The 24,529-nt window shown below is 39.2% G+C and overlaps 1 protein-coding gene across 3 annotated transcripts in view; it reads left to right on the top strand.

Moving 5' to 3' along the window:
• AKR1D1 (aldo-keto reductase family 1 member D1) overlaps positions 1-24,278 on the top strand; it is a gene marked incomplete at both ends in the record, with an annotated part of 43,003 nt that extends 18,725 nt beyond the window's left edge. For 2 of the 3 annotated variants that reach the window (XM_080932503.1, XM_080932502.1), the window contains 6 exons: positions 6,423-6,500; positions 11,091-11,213; positions 15,303-15,412; positions 16,177-16,342; positions 21,978-22,060; positions 24,236-24,278. In XM_080932503.1, the coding sequence (XP_080788629.1) occupies positions 6,423-6,500; positions 11,091-11,213; positions 15,303-15,412; positions 16,177-16,342; positions 21,978-22,060; positions 24,236-24,278 (603 nt within the window). The remainder of the gene's footprint in view (positions 1-6,422; positions 6,501-11,090; positions 11,214-15,302; positions 15,413-16,176; positions 16,343-21,977; positions 22,061-24,235) is intronic. The other variant, XM_080932504.1, reaches the window with a different exon arrangement.
• Positions 24,279-24,529: the final 251 nt, after the last annotated feature.

Here is a 24,529-nt window from a genome sequence, read left to right as displayed (position 1 = left end):
AGTACTATGTCCAATTTTCTGAGGAACCATCAGACTAATTTCCAGAGTGCTTGTACCAGCTTGCAATCCCACCAACAATGAAGGGGTGTTCCTCCTTCTCCACATCCTTGACAGCATCTGCTTGCATCTGAGTTTTTGTTCTTAGCCATTCTGACTGGTATGAGGTAGAATCTCAGGGTTGTTTTGATTTTCAGTTCCCTGATGACTAGGGAAGTTGAGCACTTCTTTAGGTGCTTCTTGGCCATTTGGTATTCCTCAGTTGAGAATTCTTTGTTTAACTCTGTACCACATTTTTAAATAGGATTATTTCATTTTGTGGAGTCTAACTTCTTGAGATCTTTGTATATATTGGATATTAGCCTTCTATCAGATGTAGGGTTGGTAAAGATCCTTTCCAAATCTGTTGGTTGTCGTTTTGTCCTCTTGAAATTGTCCTTGGCCTTACAGAAACTTTGCAATTTTATGAGGTCCCATTTGTGGATTCTTGATCTTAGAGTGTAAATCATTGGTGTTCTGTTCAGAAAATTTCCCCTGTGCCTATGTGTTGTAAGCTCGTCCCCACTTTCTCTTCTGTTAGTTTCCATGTACTTGGATTTATGTGGAGGTCTTTGATCCACTTGCACTTGGGATTTGTAGGAGATAAGAATGAATCGATTTGCATTCTTCTGCATGCTGACTGCCAGTTGAACCAGTACCATTTGTTAATGATGCTGTTCTTTTTCTATTGAATGCTTTTAGCTCCTTTGTCAAAAATCAATAGACCATGGGTGTGTGGGTTCATTTCTGGGTCTTCAGTTTTGTTCCATTGATCTACTTGCCTGCCTCTGTACCAATACCATGTGGTTTTTATCTTGATTGATCTGTAATACAACGTGAGGGTGGGGATGGTGATTTCCTCTGGAAGTTCTTTTATTGTTGAAAATAGTTTTCACTATCCTAGGTTTTTTTGTTATTCCAAATGAATTTGCAAATTGCTCTTTCTAACTCTATAAAAAATTGCTGAAATTTTGATGGGGATTGCATTGAATCTGTAGAATGCTTTTGGTAAGATGGCCATTTTTACTATGTTGATCCTTCCAATCCATGAGCATGAGAGATCTTTTCATCTTCTGAAATCTTCAGTTTCCTTCTTCAGAGATTTGAAGTTCTTGTCATACAGGTCCTTCACTTGCTTAGTTAGAGTCACACCAAGGTATTTTACTTTCTTTGTTACTATTGTTAAGGGTGTTGATTCTCTAATTTCTTTCTCAGTCTGTTTGTTCTTTGAATAGAGGAAGGCTACTGATTTGTTTGAGTTAATTTTATATCCAGCCACTTTTCTGAAGTTGTTTATCAGCTTTAGTTCTCTGGTGGAATTTTGGGGGTCACCTAAGAATGCTATCATATCATCTGTAAATAGTTATATTTTGATTTCTTCCTTTCCAATTTGTATCCTTTTGAATTGCTTTTCCTGTCTAATTGCTCTGGATAGGACTTCCAGTAGTATATTGAATATGTAAGTGTGTTGTCTAGTCCCTGATCTTAGTGGAATTGTTTCAAGTTTCTTGCTGTTTAGTTTGATGTGATGTTGGCTATTGGTGTACTGTATGTTGCTTTTACTATGTTTAGGAATGGACCTTGAATTTCTGATCTTTCCAAGAGTTTTCACATGAAAGGGTGTTGAATATTTTCAAATGCTTTCTAAGCATCTAATGAGATGATCATGTGGCTTTTTCTTTAAGTTTGTTTATATAGTGGATACATTGATAGATTTCCATATATTGAGCCATTCTTGCATCCCTGGGATGAAGCCTACTTTATCATGGTGAATGATAGTTTTTATGCGTTCTCAAATTTGGTTTGTAAAAATTTTGAGTATGTTTGCATTGATGTTCTTCAGGTAAATTAGACTGAAGTTCTCTTTCTTTGTAAGGTCTTTGTGTGGTTTAGGTATGAGCGTAATTGTGACTTTGAAAAATGAGTTGAGTAGTGTTTCTTCTGTTTCTATTTTGTGAAATAGTTTGGAGAGTATTGGTCTTCTATGAAAGTCTAATAGAATTCCATCTGGTTCTAGGTTTTTTTTGTTTGTTTGTTTGTTTTTGTTTTTGGTTAGGAGACTTTTGATGTCTGCTTCTATTTCTTTAGGGGTTATGAGATTGTTTAGGTGGTTTATCTGATCCTGATTTAATTTTGGCACATGGTATCTGTCTTTTAAAATGTCCATTTCCTCTAGATTTTCAAGTTTTGTTGAGTATAGACTTTTGTAGTGGAATCTAATGATTTTTTTCAATTTCCTTTGTTTCTGTTGTTATGTCTCCCCTTTCATTGCTGATTTTGTTAATTTGGATACTCTCTCTGTGCCCTCTAGTTAGTCTGGCTAAGGGTTTATCAGTCTTGTTGATTTTCTAAAAGAACCAGCTCCTGGTTTTTTGATTCTCTGTATAGTTTGTTTGTTTCTACTTTGTTAATTTCAGCTCTTGGTTTGATTATTTTTTTGCTAAATACTCCTTTTGGGTGAATCTAGTTCTTATTGTTCTAGGGTTTTCAAGTGTTCTATCTCCAGGTTCTTTTTGGAGATGCTCAGAACTATGAGTTTTCCTTAGTACTGCCTTCATTGCATCCCATAAGTTTTGATATACTGTGCCTTTATTTTCATTAAATTCTAAAAAAAATACTTTATTTCTTCCTTGACCAAGTTATCATTGAGTAGAGAGCATTGTTTAGCTTCTATGTGTATATGGGCTTTTTGTCTGTTTTTCTTGTTATTGAAGACCAGCCTTAGTCCATGGCAGTCTGATAGAATGCATGGCATTATTTGATATTCTTGCATCTGTTGAGGCTTGTTTTGTGACCGACTATATGGTCGGTTTTGGAGAAGGTGCCGGGAGGTGCTGAGAAGAAGCTATATTCTTTTAGGATGAAATATTTTGTAGATGTCTATTAAATCTATTTGGTTCATAACTCCTGTTAGCTTCACCATGTCTCTGTTTATTTTCTGCCTTCATGATCTGTCTATTCATTAGGGTGGGGTGTTGAAGTCTCCCACTATTATTATGAGGTAAATGTGCACTTGTAGTTTTAGTAGAATTTCTTTTATGAATGTGGGTGCCCTTGTATTTGGCACATAAATGTTCAGGATTAAAAGTTCATCTTGATAGATTTTTCTTTTGATAAGTATGAAGTGTCCTTCCTTATCTTTTTGATAACTTTTGGTTGAAAATCTATTTTATTCGATATTAGAATGGCTACTGCAGGTTGTTTCTTGGGACCATAGGCTTGGAAAGTTTTTTCCCAGCCTTTTACTCTGAGGTAAAAAGGTCTGTCTTTTTTGTTGAAATGAGTTTCCTGTATGCAGCAAAATACTGGATCTGTTTACATGTTCAATCTGATAGTCTATGTCTTTTTATTGAGGAATTGAGTCCATTGATGTTAAGATATATTAAGAAATAGTGATTGTTGGTTCCTGTTATTTTTGTTGTTAGAGGTAGAATTATGTTTATGTGGTCTTCTTTGGGTTTGTTGCAAGAAGATTATTTTCTTACTTTTCCTAGGGTGTGGTTTCCCTCCTTGTGTTGGAGTTTTTCATCTATTATCCTTCATATGGCTGAGTTTGTGGACAGATATTGTGTAAATTTGTTTTTGTTCTGGAATATCTTGGCTTCTCCATGTTAATTGAGAGTTTTGCTGGATGTAATAACCTGAGTTGGCATTTGTGTTCTCTTGGAATCTGTATGACAGCTTTCATAGTCCCTGTTGAGAACACTGGTGAAATTCTGATTTGTCTGCCTTTATATGTTACTTGTCCTTTTCCCCTTACTGCTTGTTTTTTGTTTTGGATATTTGTTGTTTTGACTACTATGTGTCGAAAGGAATTTCTTTTCTGGTCTAATCTATTTAGAGCTCTGTAGGTTTCGTGTATGTTCATGGTAATCTCTTTCTTTAGCTTAGGGACATTTTCTTTTATAGTTTTGTTGAAGATATTTAGTGGACCTTTTAATTGGGAGTCTTTGCTCTCTTCTATATCTATTATCCTTAGGTTTGGTCTTCTCATTGTGTCCTGGATTTCCTGAATGGTTTGGGTTAGAAGCTTTTTGAGTTTTGTATTTTCTCTGACTGATATGTCAATGTTTTCTAAGGTATCTTCTGCCCCTGAGATTCTCTCTTCTATCTCTTGTATTCTGTTGGTGATGCTTGCATCTATGACTCCTGATCTCTTTCCTAGGTTTTCTATCTCCAGGGTTGTCTCCTTTCGTGATTTCTTTATTGTTCCTATTTTCATTTTTAATTTTTTCACCTATTTGATTGTGTTTTCCTGTAGCTCTTTAATTTTTGTGTTTCCTTTTTAAAGACTTCTACTTGTTTTCATGTGTTTGCCTGGTTCTCCTGTAATTCTTTAAGGGAGTTATTCGTGTGCTTCTCCAGGACCTCCATCATCATCATGAAATATGATTTTAACTCCAAATCTTGTTTTTCTGGTGTGTTGGGATATCCACTTCTTGCTGTGGTGGGAGAACTGGGTTCTGATGTAGACAGGTGGTCTCGGTTTCCATTACTTAGGTTCTTGTGCTTGCCTCTTACCATCTTGTTATCTGTGGTGCCAGGTGATCTTGTTGTCTCTGGCTGGAGCTTGTGTTTCCTGTGGGTCTGTGGGCCTGTGGACTCAGGAGGGAGAGTGTTCCTGGGTGTTCAGCTTTCTGTGGGTAGGTTGTGAGTTCCAGTAGAGGTGGACTGGCTCTAACTCTGGGCACAGATGAGTGCCAGACAGTCTGTTCCCAGACAAACCCATACTACCTGTGCCCCAAGAGTTTCTGTGGGCTCAGGTGAAAGAGAGATCCTGAGGCTCATTTGTGTGCTCTGCAATCTGGGGGCAATCTATGAGTCCATATGTTTTCAAGGTTAAGCCTAAAGCAATAATATAATAATAATAATAATAATAATAATAATAATAATAATAATAATAATGTTTGTTTACAGACAGTTTACCTTGTTGACAGGCTTCATGCTAAAGCAATAACACACAAAACAGGTTCTAATATAAGATTTTACTACTTCTTTATTTAAAGGGATTTTCTTTGCAATAGGGAAGTTTCAAGAAATACTATTGGACCATGATAGTGATAACAAATTGCTGGCCCCTCTGTCTCTAGAGAATGCAAGCAGAAAGAGCCCGTGGATGGGAAAGCCAGAAGCAGTTCTGACTCAGGTTGCTGGCAAGTGGCTGCTCCAAAGGGCTGGTGCAGTGAGTTGTCTGTAACTGAGAGTACGGAAGCTTTTCCTGCTATTGCCTCCTCAGATTATACACATTCATCAATGGTGCACTTGGGGTAGCAGCAAAATACGAAAAATATATCTTTCCTTTTCCATAAAGAATGAAGACTTTTCCATTTTACGCCTTTCAGTCAGTGAGAGCAGGGATACAAACCAGATTCCTTTTTTACTTATGATTACCAAAACTTCACAACTTGTACAAAGAGATAGAAAAAGTCTCTCAAGTGTCCTTTGAATGCCCATCATGGTGAATATGGCTTTTCCCTTTCCTGGGCCCTCTGATAGCTATCCTTATCATTCTCCTATGCATCCCTGTATAATTGGACTAGTCGTAGAGGTAATGCATTCAAACATGTCCTCAACTATGGCCATATTTTTTTTCTTTAAAAGCTTAGAAATGAGAAATGTTGAGGACAAGAGGTCCCTGTTCACACAGATAAGCACTGGAGACCCCAGGAGAGTTAAACACACAGGCTTGTCTCTTCAAAGGAAAAAAAGTTTTCTTTTTTTTCTTACCTGCCTTCCTCATGGAATGCTGGGAAAGTGTAGTTTATGACCTGCTGACTTTTTGATATATACCCCCTAGAATGTGTGTTGTGTTAGTCTCAGACTTTTCCCCATTGTATCTTGAGCATTCCTTCAGAGCCAACAGAACCCATCTTTCTAGAAGAAGCCATATGTGTCTTGTAAAGAGTTTTCACGTAAATATATCTTAAGTTTGTTGTAACCTAGGACTGAGTTGTTATCAGAAAACTTTTTTTCCAAAATTTTGGTGTTTAATTATGACTAAAATAAGCCAACTGGTGTCAGACTTCAAGAAGTCCAGCCCAACACCAGCTAAGTTGGGCTGAGTCAAGTTCCATTCTTACATCACCTAGATCATTTTCCTGCCAACTGTGACACTTGCAGGGACCCCACAACTATACAGTTTCAGATTCTGTATAATTACATATCATATTCTATTTAAGAGATGCAGTGATGTATAATACGATATATAATTTTATGAAATATATGTTTTATGTGATATCACAGTATTACATGTACATAGAATATTTACTATAAAAGTATATAAATTGGTAAACTTGACTGGCAAGGTAATAGTATATTGGCCTGTTGACAACTCAAATTATCTATTTTTAATTCCTAAGCATAAATAAGTGTTCTGTGTTTTACAGCCTGGAAAGGGATTTTATCCTAAAGATGAAAATGGCCATTGGTTATACTACAAATCAAATCTGTGTGCCACGTGGGAGGTGAGTTCAAGTGGGCATCTATTGTAAAATGTGGGTAGCTGTTGTAAAACGCCTACATTTTTACCTAAGGCTCCTATTATTCCTGCCCAAGACCTAACAGCTAAAACCATTATATTCAATAACAAGTAACAGAATTTCTAGCCACACGTGCAGACCTATGAAACCTCTCCTTGTAGTTGCTCAATACATCTTTGCTTTAATCTTGAAATTGTGTGTGTGTGTGTGAGTGTGTGTGTGTGTGTGTGTGTGTGTGTGTGTGAGTGTGTGTGTGTGTGTGTGTGTGTGTGTGTGTGTGTGTGTGTGTGTGCGTGCGTGCTTATGCTATGTAGGTCAAGATATATCTTGTGGGACCATGTACGTCCTAGAGATTGAACTCAGGTCCATCAGGCTGGGCAGAAAGGAGCTTTATTCACTTATCCATATCCACTAGTTTATCCACTTATCCATATCCACTAGCCTTGGTGGTAAAAAAAAAACTCTAAATTCTTACTGAAGACAGTAATTACCAGGAATGGAAAAGAAATACAGAGAATATGTTCTACTAAAATAGTACTTTAAAACATTAATGAGATAACTCACTAGTTTAAAACTGAGTTTTTAAAAATTAATGTGATGTCTAAGAGAAATTAAAGACAGCCTATGAAAAGCCAAAAATGATTCTAGTTCCATTTGTGGAGCATCTAGTGGCTCTTTTCCCTGGAAGTATATGAGTGGGAAGGTTCAGGAAGAAAATTGTTCTGAGTGTAGGCAAGGAAGGGGTGTTCTAGGCTGGTTTGGGGCTGGATTCCTGCAGAAGGTTTACCCTAACACAGCAATTTATTTCTCCCTGACTCTACCCCCAGCTCCATCTGCCAATCCAAAGCCAGGAAAATGAGGATGAGTAAGGATCTCTGTCTTACTTCTTTCTGGGGGTAAGGCTGAGGGTGTGAACCACAGAGCTGTCTGGAAGATTATCTGATAACCATGGCCTATATCCAAGAGGCCATACACTAATTTTATTGTTGTAATGAACTTCGGGGTGTGGTCCTCCCTTCTAAGGGGCTTCCTGGAAGGGAAACCCAGTTCATGACCCAAAGTAATAGCACATTTGCTTCGGAAGAAAAGTTCTCTCAGGTATATATCCCAATGTAAACAGAACAAAGGACCAAGAAGCTTTTTGTCTTAAAAGGCATTAAAAAGAAAAATCTACAAAACAAATAACAAACAAACAAACAAAAACCACTTAAGCAAACAAGAAAAAATACTAAGAAGGAAACATTTCAAAACACATGGGAATGCATATTAGTGAGAAACATGTAGAATTTAAGGATCAGAAGGAGGAAAATCCTTAGTATGAACAATAGAAAACAAAACGATGACAACAACCACCACTTCAGTATGAAAGGTCAAGCTCAGCAACAGGAAGGATAAAATTAGAATTCCCAGGTAAGAGGACAGAAGGAAGGAAATAGCAGTATTTGAAGAAGGAAAGATACTATGGACAGAGAGAAGAGGAAAGAAACCCATGCCTACCTGGTGCTGGGAATGGGCCTGGGGTCTCAAGAAAATGACCACATACTGTGAGGTATTTCCACAATGCAGAACTTTTTACTTCTGCAGAAAGGTGTGTAGGTACTAACCCAAGTAAGCAATCAGTCCAGCTTCATTCCTAGCTCAAAGGGTCCTGTGCCTCATCTGATGGGTGTGGTCAGGCCCAGCCTCACATTCTTATGTGATTGGCTGACTTAAAAGTTAGTAAGAAGTTGATAAGCAGGAACCAGCCTTACACAGAAGTCAAACTTGAACATATATTTTGATCTCAGGAAAACACTGACCTGAGAAGAAATTTTTTGCTGTTATTTTTAGAGTTGTCATTTAAATTTGTGTTTTTCTTGTCTTGTTTACCCCTTTGATAGAAAAGACAATACATTTCTTTCACATTCCTCACAACGGTTATAATGTAGTTTCAGAATGAATATCAAGGAGAAATACTAGGTGGAAAAAATTAAAACTCTCAGAATATAGTAAGTACATCAATAAAGTAGCCTAATAAAAAGTAATTGACTGAAAAAGTAGTCACAGAGAGAAGGGAAATGAATGATATAAATCAGAAAATAAATACCCATCTGGAAGACATAGTTAGGTCAATAATCATAGAATACGTGTACTGCAAGCACCTTACTGAAAAGGTAGTGTGCCAAAATGCAAAAAAACAAGTCCCACAATGTGTGTGTGTGTGTGTGTGTGTGTGTGTGTGTGTGTGTGAAACGATTTTAAATGAAAAGACAAATGCATGTTAATAGGAAAAAACCATAAAGAAAAAATATATTTAGGTTAACCTTAATGCAGAAAAATCAGGTTGACTATTTCAGCTTCTAGCTTATGCATGAAGCCTACACTAAAACAACAAAAAGGAGAAAATGAGCAATCTATGTTTGTGATTAAAGATTTCACAGCCTCTTACTAATTAAGATAATAACTACACGAAAATGGATGCATCTAGAGAATATCATCCTGAGTGAGATAACCCAGTCACAAAAGAACAGACATAATATGTAGTCACTGATAATTGGATACTAACCCCAGAAAGCTCTGAACACCCCAGAAACAATTTACAGACTATATGAAGTTCAAGAAAAAAAAGAAAAACCATTATGCTTAATCTTTACACACCAAGAAAACTCTGACTAATTCCAGGCTACATCTTGTTTTACATGTACTTTATGCTCATTGTAACTAGTATCTTAATGCACAGTAGCAAACCTTTAAAAAAAAAACAAACAAGTATTGACAAAAATGTGTTCGTATACTTTTATGTAAAAATGCTTAAAATCTGTACATTTATCTTTGTTTTTTAAAATAAAGTGTTCAATTAAAAAAAAGATAACTACGCATTGAATCTGTGGGGTTTATGAGAGTCATGATCAACCTTTTAACATAAGTTACTCTCATAGAACTCTCACCAAAATGCAGCAGAGGGCCAGAAACATGGCTCACTGGCTAACAGCACTTGCTCCTGTTGTGGAGGACCCAGGTTTGGTTTCCAACAACCGCATAGCACTTAACAACAGTCTATAACTCCAATTCTAAAGGATCTGATGCCCTCTTCTGGCCACTGAGGGCACTGCACACATGTGATGGTCAAGACATGAAGGCAATTTGCCCATACTCATAAATAAAACTGAGCAAGTCTAAAAAGCAAACAAACAAAAACCCAGAACGCCAGTTTTTTAGTACCCTTGGAAAAACGTGACACAATGTTTTCTTATCCACAAAATACCTGAATAAGTATTCCGGTTACCAAAAGCATGCTGTCTTACTAAGCTGAAATTACATCTGAAACCAAGAACAAAAAGGTATCTGAGAAAACATCAAATATTTAGAAACAGATAAACACATATAAATAATTGATAAGACAAAAAGAAAGTAAAACCAACTACATGCAATCTATATGATAACCTCACACAATTAGAAATTGAATCTTTAAAAAAGCAATATTAAATATTTACATAGGAAATTGATAAAATATGCATAAGCTTTCAACATTAAAAAGCTATGCTTTACAAGTAAAAGAAATAAAAAAAAAAATTCAATGAGTGGAGAAATACACAGCATCTCTTAATATTCAATATGGTATGATGTTAATTCTCACCAAACTTGCCCAAAGACTCAATAAATCCTAGTAAGAACTAAAATCACTCATTTTATAAGAAATAAGAAAAAAAAACTAAAGTTAAAATTTATATGGAATTATTTGCAATATCCCCGAAGAACTTAGGGGAAAAAAAGAAGGAGGAGGAGGAGGAATCATGGTAAGGGAGCACTGTATGCATGGATGAAAATTCCAAAGAATCATTTTTAATGATTTTTATTTGTTTTTGCATGAGCACATGCCATGTGTGGAAGCCCGTGGAATCCAGAGGGCTGGAGGGACAAGCAGCTGTTAGCTCCGTGACATCGGTGCTGAGCAGTGAACTTGGGTCCTTTAGGAGCCATCTCTCCTAAACCCTCAAAAATAAAACTTCAAAATATTAATTAAAACAGAAGTTAAAGGAGTTACAATAAATTTAAGAGTTGCTACATGGTTCCAGAAACTGTGCAGCTGACACAAACCGGAGTTGGTGGAACAGTGTAGGAAGTGCTGAAAAGGATCCACAGACTGTGACGTCAAGATTTTAGCTGAAGGGCCAGGTGAGTGGGGAGCAATTGTCTTTTCAACCGTGTGTTGAAACAAGCTCCCAGCAGCTTGCAAAACCCAACTCTGCAAATCTCTTTCCAGCTGCCTGGTCAAAGACACCACTCGGCTGACTTGAATAGCCTAGTGATAAGGTGACACCACAGGAAATGACAAATGCCATAAACTGGGTTATTTCCCTGCTCTGGAGAGCTGGATATTAAATATTTATCTGCACTCCACGGAAGGTGTTTATAAATGTACAGTGTACACTGTTCGTACTAGTATGTGCATGTATTACAATCTATCAAAATGCATTTTCTATTGTTTTACTTTTTATAATATGCATCTATTTGAGGGAGGAGTGGGTGTGTACAGCAATATTCATTTCTGCTTCCTGAGAGCATCTTTGTTGACTGTTAGCATTTACCCTACAGGCATTGGAAGCTTGCAAAGATGCTGGCTTGGTGAAATCCCTTGGGGTGTCTAATTTTAACCGCAGGCAGCTGGAGCTCATCTTGAACAAGCCAGGACTCAAGCACAAGCCAGTCGTCAACCAGGTAAGTCAGAGTGGCTTTCGCTGAGTAGGGAGAGGCATCCAATAGAACATTTTTTTTAACTTACCTGTTATTTTATTTATTTGCATTTCAAATGTTATCCCCCTTCCCCGTTTCCCCTCTGAAAACCTCTACCCCATCACCCCTTGCTTCTGTGAGGGTGCTCCACCACTCACCCACTCCTGACTCCCTGTCCTAGCATTTTTTTCCCTTGGGGCATCAAACCTTCACAGGATCAAGGGTCTCCTCTCTCATTGATGCCAGATAAGGCCATCCTCTGCTACATATGCAACTGGAGCCATGGATCCCCCCCATGTGTATTCTTTAGTTGGTGGTTTAGTCCCTGGGAGCTCTGGGGGTTCTGGTGGGTTGATGTTGTTCTTCCTGTGGGACTGAAAATCCCTTTAGCTTCTTCAGTCCTTCCCCTAAATCTTTTATTTGGGTCCCTGTGATTAGTCTGGTGGTTGTCTTCCAGCATCCACATCTGTATTGGTCAGGTTCTGACAGAGCCTCTCGGTAGACAGCTGTATCAGGCTCCTGTTAGCAAGCACTTCTCGGCATCAGCAATAGTGTCTGGGTTTGGATGGATCCCCATGTGGGGCAGTCTCTGGATGGCCTTTCCTTTAGTCTCTGCTCTACTCTTTGACCCTGTATTTCCTTTAGATAGAAGCAATTCTGGGTTAATATTTTTGAAATAGGTGGGTGGCCGCATCTCTCAACTGGGGGCCTTGTCTAACCTCTGTATAAGGTCTCTATAGGTTCTCTCTCCCCTTTGTTGGGTATTTCATCTAATGTCATCCCTATTGGGTTCTATAATCCTCTTGCTTTCCTGGCATCTGGGACTTTCTGGCGGCTACCACCAGTTCCCCATCCCCCACTGCTACACGTTCAATTTCCTGACCCTCTGTATATCTCCCCCATCTTCTCTCACACCTGGTCCTGTCCCCCTTTTCTCTACCCCCCTCTTTCCCTCCCAAGTCCCTCCCTTCCTCTACCTCTTATGATAATTTTGTTCCTCCTTCTAAGTAGAACTAAAGCATTCACACTTTGGTCTTCCTTCTTGAGCTTCATATGACCTGTGAGTTGTATTGTGGATATTCCGAGCTTTTTGCCTCATATTCATTTATCAGTGTGAGGTGGGTTTTTTGTTTGTTTGTTTGTGTGTGTGTGTGTGTGTGAGAGAGAGAGAGAGAGAGAGAGAAAGAGAGAGAGAGAGAGAGAGAGAGAGAGAGAGAGAGAGAGAGAGAAGAAGGGAGAAAGGGAGAGAGGGAGATTCGGTTACCTCACTGGGAATGATATTTTCTAGTTCCATCCATTTGCCTTTGAATCTCATGAATGAACGAGCTGTAACATTTCTGGACATATACCCAAAGATGCTCCAATATATAACAAGGACACATGATCCACTATGTTTATTTATAATAGCCAGAAGCTAGAGTCCCCAATGTCCCTTAACAGAGGTGGTGCATTTACACAATGGAGTACTTCTCAGCTATTTCAAACAATGGCTTCATGAAATTCCAGCCAGTAGAACTTTCAAATGATAACAAGGCTCCTGGACTTTGCTACACGAAGTCTTCCTTGTACTCCATGGAAATCATAGTCTAAGACCCTAGACAGCTCTTCTAACTACTTTCATTCATATAACTTAAGAAAGGGGGCCCAATACAAGGTCATGGAGCAAGTCAGAGGCCAGTCCAGCTATGTCATAGTTCAAGGCCTCCCTGCCTTGATGCTACCAAGTGAGACCCTGTTTCAAAACAAACAAACAAAAACAGAAAAAACCCAGTCAGGAATGGTGGGCCCATCTGGAGAAGCAGAGAAAGGTGAGCCCTGAGGCCAGCCTGGGCTACAGAGCTAGAGTTTGTATCAAAGAAACAAAACAAATTAAGCCATCTCAAAAGCTCAAATCCAGGCAAATGTAACCAAGGTTTAAAAAAAATATTCATTTAATGTAGGTAAATACAATGTCACTTTCTTCAAAAACACCAGAAGAGGGCATCAGATCGCATTACAAATGGTTGTGAGCCACCATGTGGTTGCTGGGAATTGAACTCAGGACCTCTGGAAGAACAGTCAGTGCTCTTTACTGCTGAGCCATCTCTCCAGCTCCAGAGACGTTTTGTTTTGTTTTGTTTTTGAAGAAGGAAAGTAATGGGAAGGAAATGAGAGTTGCCAAATCAAGACATAATAAAGAGGATTTAAAATAATGCAAGGCCCAGGAAATTAAGAAAGTTATATTCCTTCAGGCTGGGAGTTTGAGACCCGCAATACCAATACGCTATCTCAAAAAATAAATAATATATAAAGGTGGTATGTGACCCAAGATACAAATTAATTAAGGAAAAAAATACTTAGAGGCTGGCAAAGGTATAATTAAAACCTCTCTAACATGAAACCACACAAACCAGTGGGAAAGCATGAATCTTTCAGTAGCCTGAAGGAAATGGCTGACTCTCCAGAAACAAGAAGAACTTTATTGCATAGCACGTGCCAAGGGTAAAGGCAGAAATCATTTGTAAATACAATGGAAGAACTCAGCTTGCTGGAGTAATGTACACAAAAGGAAACCATACAAAAGTCATAAAGAAAACGTGGATCAATGTAAAAGTACTGAAATGGGGACTGGGCTGCAGCCGATGGTGACATGCTCATGTAGCATGCACACGGTCCGGGTTAAGGCTCAAGAACTGAGAAAAAAACCAAAGAACAAGCAAAAAAAGGAAGTGATGGGTTTTTTTTTTAATATAATAGAAACCATATATTTATGAATTAAAAGAACTAATACAGATGAATCAAAATACTTGGTGGGAGGAGACCCTAAGAATTAACAGAAAATAAGCCAAATAAACACATAGGAATTCACAGGAAAATGCTCCCAGGAGTATGAAAACTTAGGAAAAATGTTTGTCTCACTGTAAGAGAATGCCTGATTGTACTGGCTGGATTTGTGTCAACTTGACACAAGCTGGAGTTATCACAGAGAAAGGAGCCTCAGTTGAGGAAATGCCTCCATGAGATCCAGCTGTAAGACATTTTCTCAAGTAGTGATCAAGGGGGAGGGCCCAGCCCATTGTGTGTGATGCCATCCCTGGACTGGTAGACCTGGGTTCTAGAAGAAAGCAGGCTGAGCAAGCCAGGGGATGCAAGCCAGTAAGTGACATCCCTCCATGGCCTCTGCATCAGCTCCTGCTTCCTGACCTGCTTGAGTTCCAGTCCTGACTTCCTCTGGTGATGAACAGCAATGTGGAAGTGTAAGCTGAATAAACCCTTTCCTCCCCAACTTGCTTCTTGGTCATGTTGTTTTGTGTAGGAATAGAAACCCTGACTAAGACGCTGATTTAAATACGATGCTCTGTTACATGTAACACATTTCATATCAGACTTGCAGAGGACTCAGATTCGGATCCCAGCACCCACACAGAAGCTTACAATCATTTGCAACTCCAATCCTAGGGGGCTTAACATTGTTTCCTGGCCTCCGCAGGCACTGCTGCAGACATGTGGTACCCACACATACATGCAGGCAAAACACACATAAAATAAAACTCAAATCCTATTTAAAAAAAGAAAACAACCTCCCAAACTTTTGTTTCATGTGTTTTAACAATGCTTTTCCAAGCAAAAGATTGAATTCATTCACATTCACACTCACACTTACAGTCACACTCACATTCACACTCATACTCACAGTCACACTCACATTCACACTCACACTTACAGTCACACTCACATTCATACTCACACTCACATTCACATAGTGTCCATGAATCAATGAATGCCTGTTGTTCAGCCTTTCTGGATAGCTATTTATATCTGTGGTTTTGAGTTTTTTTCATTATGTTTTTACGTGTGTGTGTGTGTGTGTGTGTGTGTGTGTGTGTGTGTGTAGGTCAGAGGGCACCTTCTGGAAGTTGGTTCTATCTTTCTACTATGTGTATCCCAGGGATTAGAACTCAGGTCACAAGACCTGGTGGCAGGTGATTGTACCCACTGTGTCCTTTCTACAGCACCTGAATATCGCTTTCAAAGCTATGTGACACTGTGATGATAGGCCTCAGCTTTGTTCTCTTCTCTAATGTAACCACACAGGTGGAGTGCCACCCATATTTCACCCAGACAAAACTCTTGAAATTCTGCCAGCAGCATGACATTGTCATTGTCGCATATAGCCCCTTAGGGACCTGTCGCAACCCAACCTGGTAAGTAAGCTGTATTCTCCCTGAGAAATGTCTCTTTCTATGCGGATAGGGTGCAAAGCCAGTGTGAATTAGCTAAGGGGGAGATTCTCTTTGTCTGTGGGATCCTCGAGAAATGGCCTGTTCGTGTCAAGATCCCTGTAAACAGAGGAAAATGAATGATACCTTCCTTACTGGGGATTTACTTGTGGATTACACCCAATGTATGGCATTTCCTATGGCTGTCTGATAGGTAAGAAACAATCAGTAGACGTTGAGGTATTACAGGACAGAGTTTCTGCAGTCACGTTCTGGGAGTTTTTAAGTTGTGGAATTTGGTACACAGTGGCAATGCTTCTGATGAAACCAAGAAGCCATAGGAAATTGTCTACCCTGATATGATTGCAAGAGTTGAGCTATGTTCTTTTATTCTCATCTCTTTGCCTTTTCCTCCCTATATGTCTACTTCAGATCAAGCTCTCTATGATTATTCTCCCTACATGTGAAGAGAGAAAGAGCTTGTGTGTGTGTGTGTGTGTGTGTGTGTGTGTGTGTGTGTGTGTGTGTGTACATGTGCATACACACACATGTCTATTACGTGTCCTCTTTATCAGCCCCACCCACCTGCATCTCTTGGTCTTGCTCAGAGAAATTGTCTAGAGGTGACTTAATTGTTCAGGCAGTCACCAGAGAATGAGAAAACCAGCAGGTTACTGACAGATTCTTGTCTTTCATCTAATGACGACATGCATTTTCTTTTCTCCCCCCCCCCCACCTCCACCCTGAAGGGTGAACGTATCTTGTCCACCCTTGTTAAAGGATGAACTCCTAACTTCATTGGGAAAAAAGTACAATAAGACACAAGCTCAAATTGGGTTACGCTTCAACATCCAGCGAGGAGTGGTTGTCATTCCTAAAAGCTTTACCCCTGAGAGGATCAAAGAAAACTTTCAGGTAAGAGAGCTACCTTCAGACGTGCGGAAAGACGGTGCTATCTGCTCTGACACCTTGGGAGAATGATCTTGAACATTGTGATGACCTTCATCTAGCACAGCATCAATCTCATGTACACCCCTTCTGTGTCCTACAGGTCCAACACTCCTCTGCCTGTGAAATTCCCACCAACAGACATATCCAGACATACTTGTAGACTTATAGCCTTCGTAGACTTTCTCTAGCCATTTCCACCGCTCTCTTCTGTTTACAGGCAACCTCTTAAAAAGGAAATCTCTCAGTTCACTTCTCCTGTTTTTTAGACCCAGTAAAACAGAACTCTCACCGTGGTGGTCTATGTGGGCAGCTTTCCTCGGGGTTACCAGGGACTTCTGCGTGAGCAGATCTGGGACTTCATTCTCAGTCAGTGCGGGGTCACAGCTTCCAGCCACATTTAGTCCAGTTGACATGTTCTCTCTCTTGGAACATTTGCTCTGACAGGAAACTAGATGATATGAAGGTTTAGAGAAGAAAAACAAGAGCTTGGGTGGTTGGTGTCGGTTTCTGAGGGAATCAGATGCAATCCACACTGGCCTCAAACCTTCTCTGCAGTCAAGGATGGCTTTGAACTCTTGAAACTTCTCTCTCCACCTTCTAAGTTCTGAGGTTACAGGCATGCTTACCTGCCAGTTAATTTAATTTTATAATATGAAATCTCCACTCATGTAAGAAAATTTGTGCCATGAAATTAAAAAAAAAAAGACTACAGAAAAACAATGATTAGAAACAACACCAAAGGGGAGAATTTAGAAGTTCGTCTTAAGTTAAAAACCGAAATTTATAAAAATAAGTGGACTTATTTGATTCACAGCAAATTTAGGTTCCAGTTACTTATGCATACCGACTCCTAGAAGAAACAGAATCAGTGCTGGTTTTTTAAAAGACTCTTATGTACATGAAAGCTTTAGCACAGAAGCCTGTACTTCATAGTCTTTTGTAGAATGATCCTAGAAAAAATAATTTTCATCTGAAAAGTTACTTTAATTTTGGCTGTTCTTTTCTTCAAATTAGATATAGAGAAAGATATTTATAGATTTATAGGTATATTGATACATTGATATACCTACTAATGTAAACTTTTAAACTTGGACATGTCCTTATTTGGGAAATATTGTATCTATAATTAGAATAATCCTTCAAATCTCCTCTCTTTATTGATTTCATGAAATCTGATCTCACAAGGTCTGCTGCAGTTTCTCACTAGGATCCACGGTAGAGCCACCAAGCAGAGACTAGCCTAGTGCACAAAAAGTAAATTCATGAAAAGATTCTTTTTGAACCATTAGTTTGTTAGGCACTGGGTTTATATAATTAAATTTCTTTTAACTTTTAGATGCTTTAGTCTATTTTATATGTGTCAGTGTTTGGCCCGCATGCTCATAAGTACACTGTGTGCATGCCAGATGCCTGCAGATGCCAAAAGAGGATGTCAGATCTCTTAGAATTGGAGTTAAGGTGGGGCTTAAGCCAGCACATGGGTGTTGGGACTCAAACTTCAATATCTAGATAATAAATAACCAAAGAATAGAATTCGTCAAAAAGAACAGTTAGAAATGACCTATGGAGGAGCAATTAAGCAAGTGTATTTAATATATCCTATGAAAGGCAAATGAATAAAAAATAAGGTTGCCTTTATATCTTCATAGAACAGATCATGAGGCCCACTAATACTTAAGGAAAAGAACATGGTTATACCACAACTGGTCACTGGACTTCTTCCTAGCATGTTTAGTATCTGTAAAGAGAACAAAGCAGGAAGTGAGTAAAGAGGAACCGCCCACGTTTCATTCCAGATGTGTCTATTGTCCTATAGTAGTGCCAGTTTACAAAGAGCATAGATTTACAGACTGCTTACACAACCATAAATCATAAACAGATAAACTGTAGAGATTTTAAGTAAAAATAGAGACATTCAATGCTAACACAGACTGATTATAAAATGAGAACATAAAGTATAAATGGTAAGAAAAAATAAGAACAGGATAGCAAGATGGTCCAGCGACTACAAGTACTTGTTGCCAACTTTCCTTGCTTAAAGGAATGCAGAGGAGGTACACATGGTAGCCCACACTTTTGATCTCTGTACTCAGGAGGCAGAGACAGGCATATCTGTGTCTGAAGTCAACCTGGTCTACAGGGTAAGTTCCAGGACATCCAGGTGAGTTCCAGAACAGTCAGGGTTACACAGAGAAACCCTGCCTCAGAACAAAAACAAACAAATGTCCCATCCTGAGAAGTCACATGCCAGAAAGAGAGAACCAATTTCTGCAAGCTATTCTCTGACCTCCCTGTGAATACCAACATATACACATACACACACTAAAGAAATAAGAAAATGAGAGAAACACGGAGAGAAAATAATGTAACAAGCCCCAGAAAGATGTTTTAAATAAGGAAAGAAGATGAAATAGTGGTGCATACCAGTAATGCCAGGAGATTGACACAGGATGATTGTGAGTAAAGACCAGTTTGCCTTCCCTCTCAGGCAACCCCTGTCCCCATACCTCCCACCTCCCTCACATCAAACCGTTCTCCCTTCAGAGAAGAGCAGGCCTCCCAGTGACATCAACCACACACTGTTGACAAGCAACAACAAGACCAGGCACACACCATCTCATCAAAGCTGGACAAGGCAGCCCGTGGGAGAGAAAAAGGCCCCATAAGTAGGGAAAAGAGAAAGGGACAGCCCCACTCCCACTGTTAGGATTTCCATAAGAACACCAAGCTCTTCACCCGTAACACATGCAGAGGATCTAGGTCAGACTCATACAGGCTCCCTGATCTCCTCAAGTTCTCATGAGTTCCAGTCAGCTGATTCTGTGTGACCTGTGTTCTCCTGGTGCACCCCTGATCCCTCTGGTTCCTCGGATCCTCCCTCTCCTTTGTCCTTAGGATTCAGGAAGCTCCACCTATTTGGCTGTGGGACTCTGCAGCTGCTCCCATCAGTTGCAGGGATGAAGTCTCTCTGGTCTTTTTGAGGGCAATTTTTTTAGGGTCCAGTCCCAGAACACTCTGCAGGCAGGAAAATCTGTAGGTCAAAGATTTTTGTGGCTGGGTTGATGTCCCCATCTCTCAATGTGAGGTCTTGCCTGCTTACAGGAGATGCCTGCTTACAGGAGATGTCTGGTTACAGGAGATGTCTGCTTACAGGAGATGTCTGGTTACAGGAGATGTCTGCTTACAGGAGATGCCTGCTTACAGGAGATGCCTGCTTACAGGAGATGTCTGGTTCAGGCTCCATAGATCCCATAGAATTTTCATTGTGCTAGATCCCCCTCACCCCTGGAATGCCTCCCAATTACAGTCATTTCTCCCAGTATTTTCTCCCTTCCCACTTCTGATCCCTCTCATTCTTAACCCCACTTTTCCTTAGTCAATTCCCAGAAATCTATTCTGTTTCTCCTTCCCAGGGAGATTCTTGTGTCCCTCCACCTTTAAATCCTCTTTGTTACTTAGCCTGTCTGGGTCTGTGAACTAGCATGGTCATGGTTTACTTTACAGGTAATATCCACTTACAGGTGAGTACCTAAGTTTGTCTTTCTGGGACAGGGTCACTTCACTCAATGATTTTTTTTTCTAGTTCCATCTGTTGCAGTAAATATTAAAAAAATAGAACGGGTTTATCTCTTTACCAGCCCTGAGGTCTCACTCCTCAAGCCCAGTTTGAGTTTGAAGTCATGTGCTCCTCTGGCGTCCAGTCTGAGCCACCATCACGGCCCAACTTGTCCGTGCAACTCCCTTCCCTGGCAGTTTTCTACCGCCTATTCTCTGCCTCTGTCCTGGGGTGTTTCTGTACCCCAAAATCCCACAAACACAACTCTACAGCCTGATAGCTTTTCATACAGGTTTATATATTCAACTCTCAATCCACAAATCATCTACACAACAAGATTGCATCAAATAGACAAAGATATGAACTGCCCTTCTATATGAGATATTAGACCTGTGAAACCAGTAATGGTCATAGCTTTTTAACACCAATAAATCCCACCTGTGTCTAGCTGGTCCTTGGGAAGCTCCATGTTGTGATGACCTTCCCCCTCTGTCCTCTCACCTCCTTCATCTCTCCAACCTCTGACCCCTCTCCTTTGACCTCTTAGACCTCCCTCTCTCCATCTCCCTCGCCCTGCCCAGCCACTGTCTTTCCTTTATTTTACTAATTAAAATGGGAAGATTCAGTTGGAGTGACTAGCCAGCCCTTCTTGGGAAAGTGGAATTAACATTAAAATACAAACAGCTTTAGGACAATCTACACCATCCATTTGCCTGCAAATTTTTGTTTCGGAGCAGCAGAATAATACTCCATTGTGTAAATGTACATTTTCTTTGTCCATTCTTCATTTGAGAGACATCTAAGTTGTTTCTAGTTTCTGAGTGTTTTATATATATAACTATTATGAAGATAGTTAAACAAGCATCCTTAAGATAGGATGCAACAACAGCCTTTGGGTTTATGTCCAGGAGTAAGATAGCTGGGTCTTGAGGTAGATCAATTTCCAATTTTCTGAGAAACTGCCATGTTTCCAAAGTGGCTGTACAAGTTTGCCCTCCCACCAGCACTGGAATTGTGTTCCCTTTGGTCCTCAGCCTTGCTAGCATGAGCTCCACTTGCATTTTTTAATGTTAGACATTCAGACAGCTGTGAAATGAAATTCCAATATGGCCAAACATCTTCATCAACTCCACATCTGACAGAAGGCTAATATCCAAAATATATAAAGAACTCAAGAAACTAGACATCAACAAACTAAATGACCCAACTTAAGACAAACCTACAACAACAAAAACAAGTACAAAGCTTAACAGACAATTATCAACAGAGGAATCCAAATGGCCAAGAAACAAAGAAACGCTCAACATTCTCAGCTATCAGGGAAATTCAAATGAAAAAATAAGAAGATTTAAAGGCTAGGGAATACTTTTTTTTTCATTGTATAAGGTAATAGTCTAGAATGTTAAAAATCCAATGTTTTATATTGTCTTAAGGTTTTACTGCTGTGAACAGACATCATGACCAAGGCAATTCTTATAAAGGACAACATTTAACTGGGGCTGGCTTACAGGTTCAGAGATTCAATCCAGTATCATCATGGTATGAAGCCTGGCAGCATCCAGGCAGGCATGGTACAGGAATTGCTGAGAGTTCTAAATCTTCATCTGAAGGCAGCTAGGACAAGGGTATTAAAGCCCACACCCACTAAGTCATACCTACTTCAACAAGACTGCACCTCCCAGCAGTGTTTCTTTCTAGGACAAACATATACAACACACATACACACACACTTATACACACACACACATACACACAAGAATTTTTCACATGTGGAGCAGTAGATGTCTTAAATGTGTACCCTTTAGTATGTCTGAGTTATTCCAAGCAAGACTGCGTTTGAGGCACAGGTCAGAGCAGAAGATCTAGCTGTCCCCCAACCTCCGCTTCGATGCACAACACATGCACACATACAGGAGCTTGGTTCTCTCAGACACTCACAGAGATGTTAGTTCTTTTACGAAGAGCCTCAGTTGAGGCTCTCCCTTACTGCCTCCACTTTGATTCATCCTCACAAATGTTCTGTCTTTTATCTCCACTACTTAGATTTTTGATTTCTCTCTCACTGAAGAAGAAATGAAGGACATTGAAGCCTTGAATAAAAATGTCCGCTTTGTGGAGCTGCTCATGTAAGTGTCCTAGGATCACTAGTCAGGCAGAGCTTGTCATATGTTAACAATAAGACCCCTGTGCACCCTCACTGGTGCCCATAGAAACACAAGGATGAGGAAAGAGCAGGATGTTCTGAATATTAGACAGGTTCCAGTGAATCTGCCACTTAGGTAAAGGCATGACATGGAGTCAAGAAGACTTAACCCTTCATGATATACCTGCAAGAGCAACAACACAAATTCTGAAATAACACTGTTTATGTCTAAGTAAAAATCAAAGTAATACCCAAGTTGGAGCTCATTCCTTTTTGAAAACTTCTGAGAGAGGCCTGCTTGTGTAGTAGTAGAAAGACGACTAGGTTGTAAACCAAGAACCTAGAGTTTAAGTCAAATACTTTCTTGCATGTAAGGTTCAGAGCTTTGGGGCTGAGAAGATAGCTTTGTGGTTAAGAGTGCTTGATGCTCTTTAGAAGACTTGGGTTCAGTTCCCAACACCTCTATTGGTGATCACAATCACCAATAACTCCAGTTCCAAGGGAATTACTGCAAATGTTCACACACACAGAATACCACAAAACAAAACTAAATAAATAAACTGAGCATGGTGGTACACACCTTAAATTCCAGACTTCAGTAGGCAGAAGCAGGTAGATCTCTGTAAGTTCAAGGCCAGCTTGTTCTACCCAGTGAGTTCCAAGCCAGTCAGAAATACATATTGAAGACACTTCTTTCAGAAATAAATACATAAATAAATAGAGCTGGAGAGATGTCTCAGTGGCTAAGAGCATTGGTTGCTCTTCCAGAGGTCCTGAGTTCAATTCTTAGCATCTACGTGGTGTCTAATAATCATCTGCACCTTCAGCCCTCAGGACTCTGACACCCTTTTCTGGCTTCACCAGGTACTAGGCATGCATGTGGTACAGAGATACATGAAGGCAAAACACCTATATACATACAAATAATGACAAAATCTTGAAACAAAATGATTCAGAGTTTCAAGCTCTGTATATCAGCTCTCTTTTCTATGAGACGTTACCACACCATGCATAAATGTTGTCTAGTTCACCCAAAACACTGCAGGTCTTCTAAATTAAAACTAGTATGGCTTATACGGAGACAGCCAAATATGTATGCGCACACATTTTTCTTCATCATTTCCTGTTATTTTTTTGATTTCTCAAATCATGTTGGCAGTAACTTTATTTGGTCTTCTCTTTAAGCAATGAGTTAGGCAGCACCCATTAAGATAATTGTTTAGAGTTGGAATATAATTAATCTCACTACTTTTCATGAGTCAGAAAGTATTTTGGATGCACTAGTATTGATTTTCTGAATTACTGTAATAAAGCAACTCCTAAATGTGAGTTTTCCAGGGAGAACACTGCTTGACATTGAAACAGACCACCCAGCCTCAGAACACATGAGAAAATACAAGCACACATAATGTCTTACTGGAAACTAAACTATAGTTAATCAATAGCTCTTGAAGATATGTTATTTCTACTGAAAAATATCATTAAATGAAGAAATAATGTGGACTGAATCATTTTATTGATTTTTTTACTAAAATATTTTGTGATTTACATTTGAAATGCTAATACCAATTTTAACAATATTAGGGGGAAATGACTCATTAAAAAAAGTAGAAAATCAACAAAGTGATATGAAGATTAAACCCCATTAATTTAAAGAAAAAAATGTGTCTTTGAAGGGTAATAAGCTATGCCTCTTCTCTGAGGTTATTTTCTCTGCCATTGGAGAGCCATGTTTGTTTTATATTTTTGTAGTACCTGCAGAGAGTTGTGTTGGCTATGTTCCATGATAGACATACACACACTACAAACTGTTGTAGATACTCTCACCTTTGATATTTAAAAATTAGGGTCATCATCATCAACATGGTCATTATTACAACAGTACAAGATACATCATCATCATTATTTCAAACAGTAACACTTCAAATGCAAGCACAGGCAGGAAGTTTCTCATCTAGTTTTTTTTGTGAATGGAATGATGTAGCCACAGTCAACTTTTCCATGCCTACCTACTATGTGCATCATCATGGAAAGGTCCTGACTTAAGGGAAAAGGAGAAGGAAGTACAAGGGGGAATGAAGGAAAAGGACTAGAAACAAGAAATAAGGATGCTGATAACAAAGTAAACTGTCTCCTTCTTTCGCGGTTGTCTTGGCAGGTGGAGTGATCATCCTGAATACCCATTTCATGATGAATATTGAACATGGAAATTTCTTCAATAGAGGGTTTTGGGGTTTTTTTGTTTCTTTGTTTTGTTTTGTTTTTACTTTCTGTTTTTGTTTCTCGTTCAACATCTTGAGCTGGTTAATCCCCTCCAGATGTAGAAATAAATGGGGTCTTGCTATCTTCAGACTAAGTTGAGCAGACCACACTATGTTTAACTTTTGTGTAGTGTTAACCCAACTAAGCTCCGATGAAGAAAAAAGATTTAAATTTATCTAAATAGTCCTTT

Source organism: Micromys minutus (genome assembly GCF_963924665.1).
Source record: "Micromys minutus genome assembly, chromosome: 18".
Lineage (NCBI taxonomy): Eukaryota > Metazoa > Chordata > Mammalia > Rodentia > Muridae > Micromys > Micromys minutus.
The sequence above is the reverse complement of the archived record's forward strand: the minus strand, read 5'-3'. Positions and strand labels throughout refer to the sequence as shown.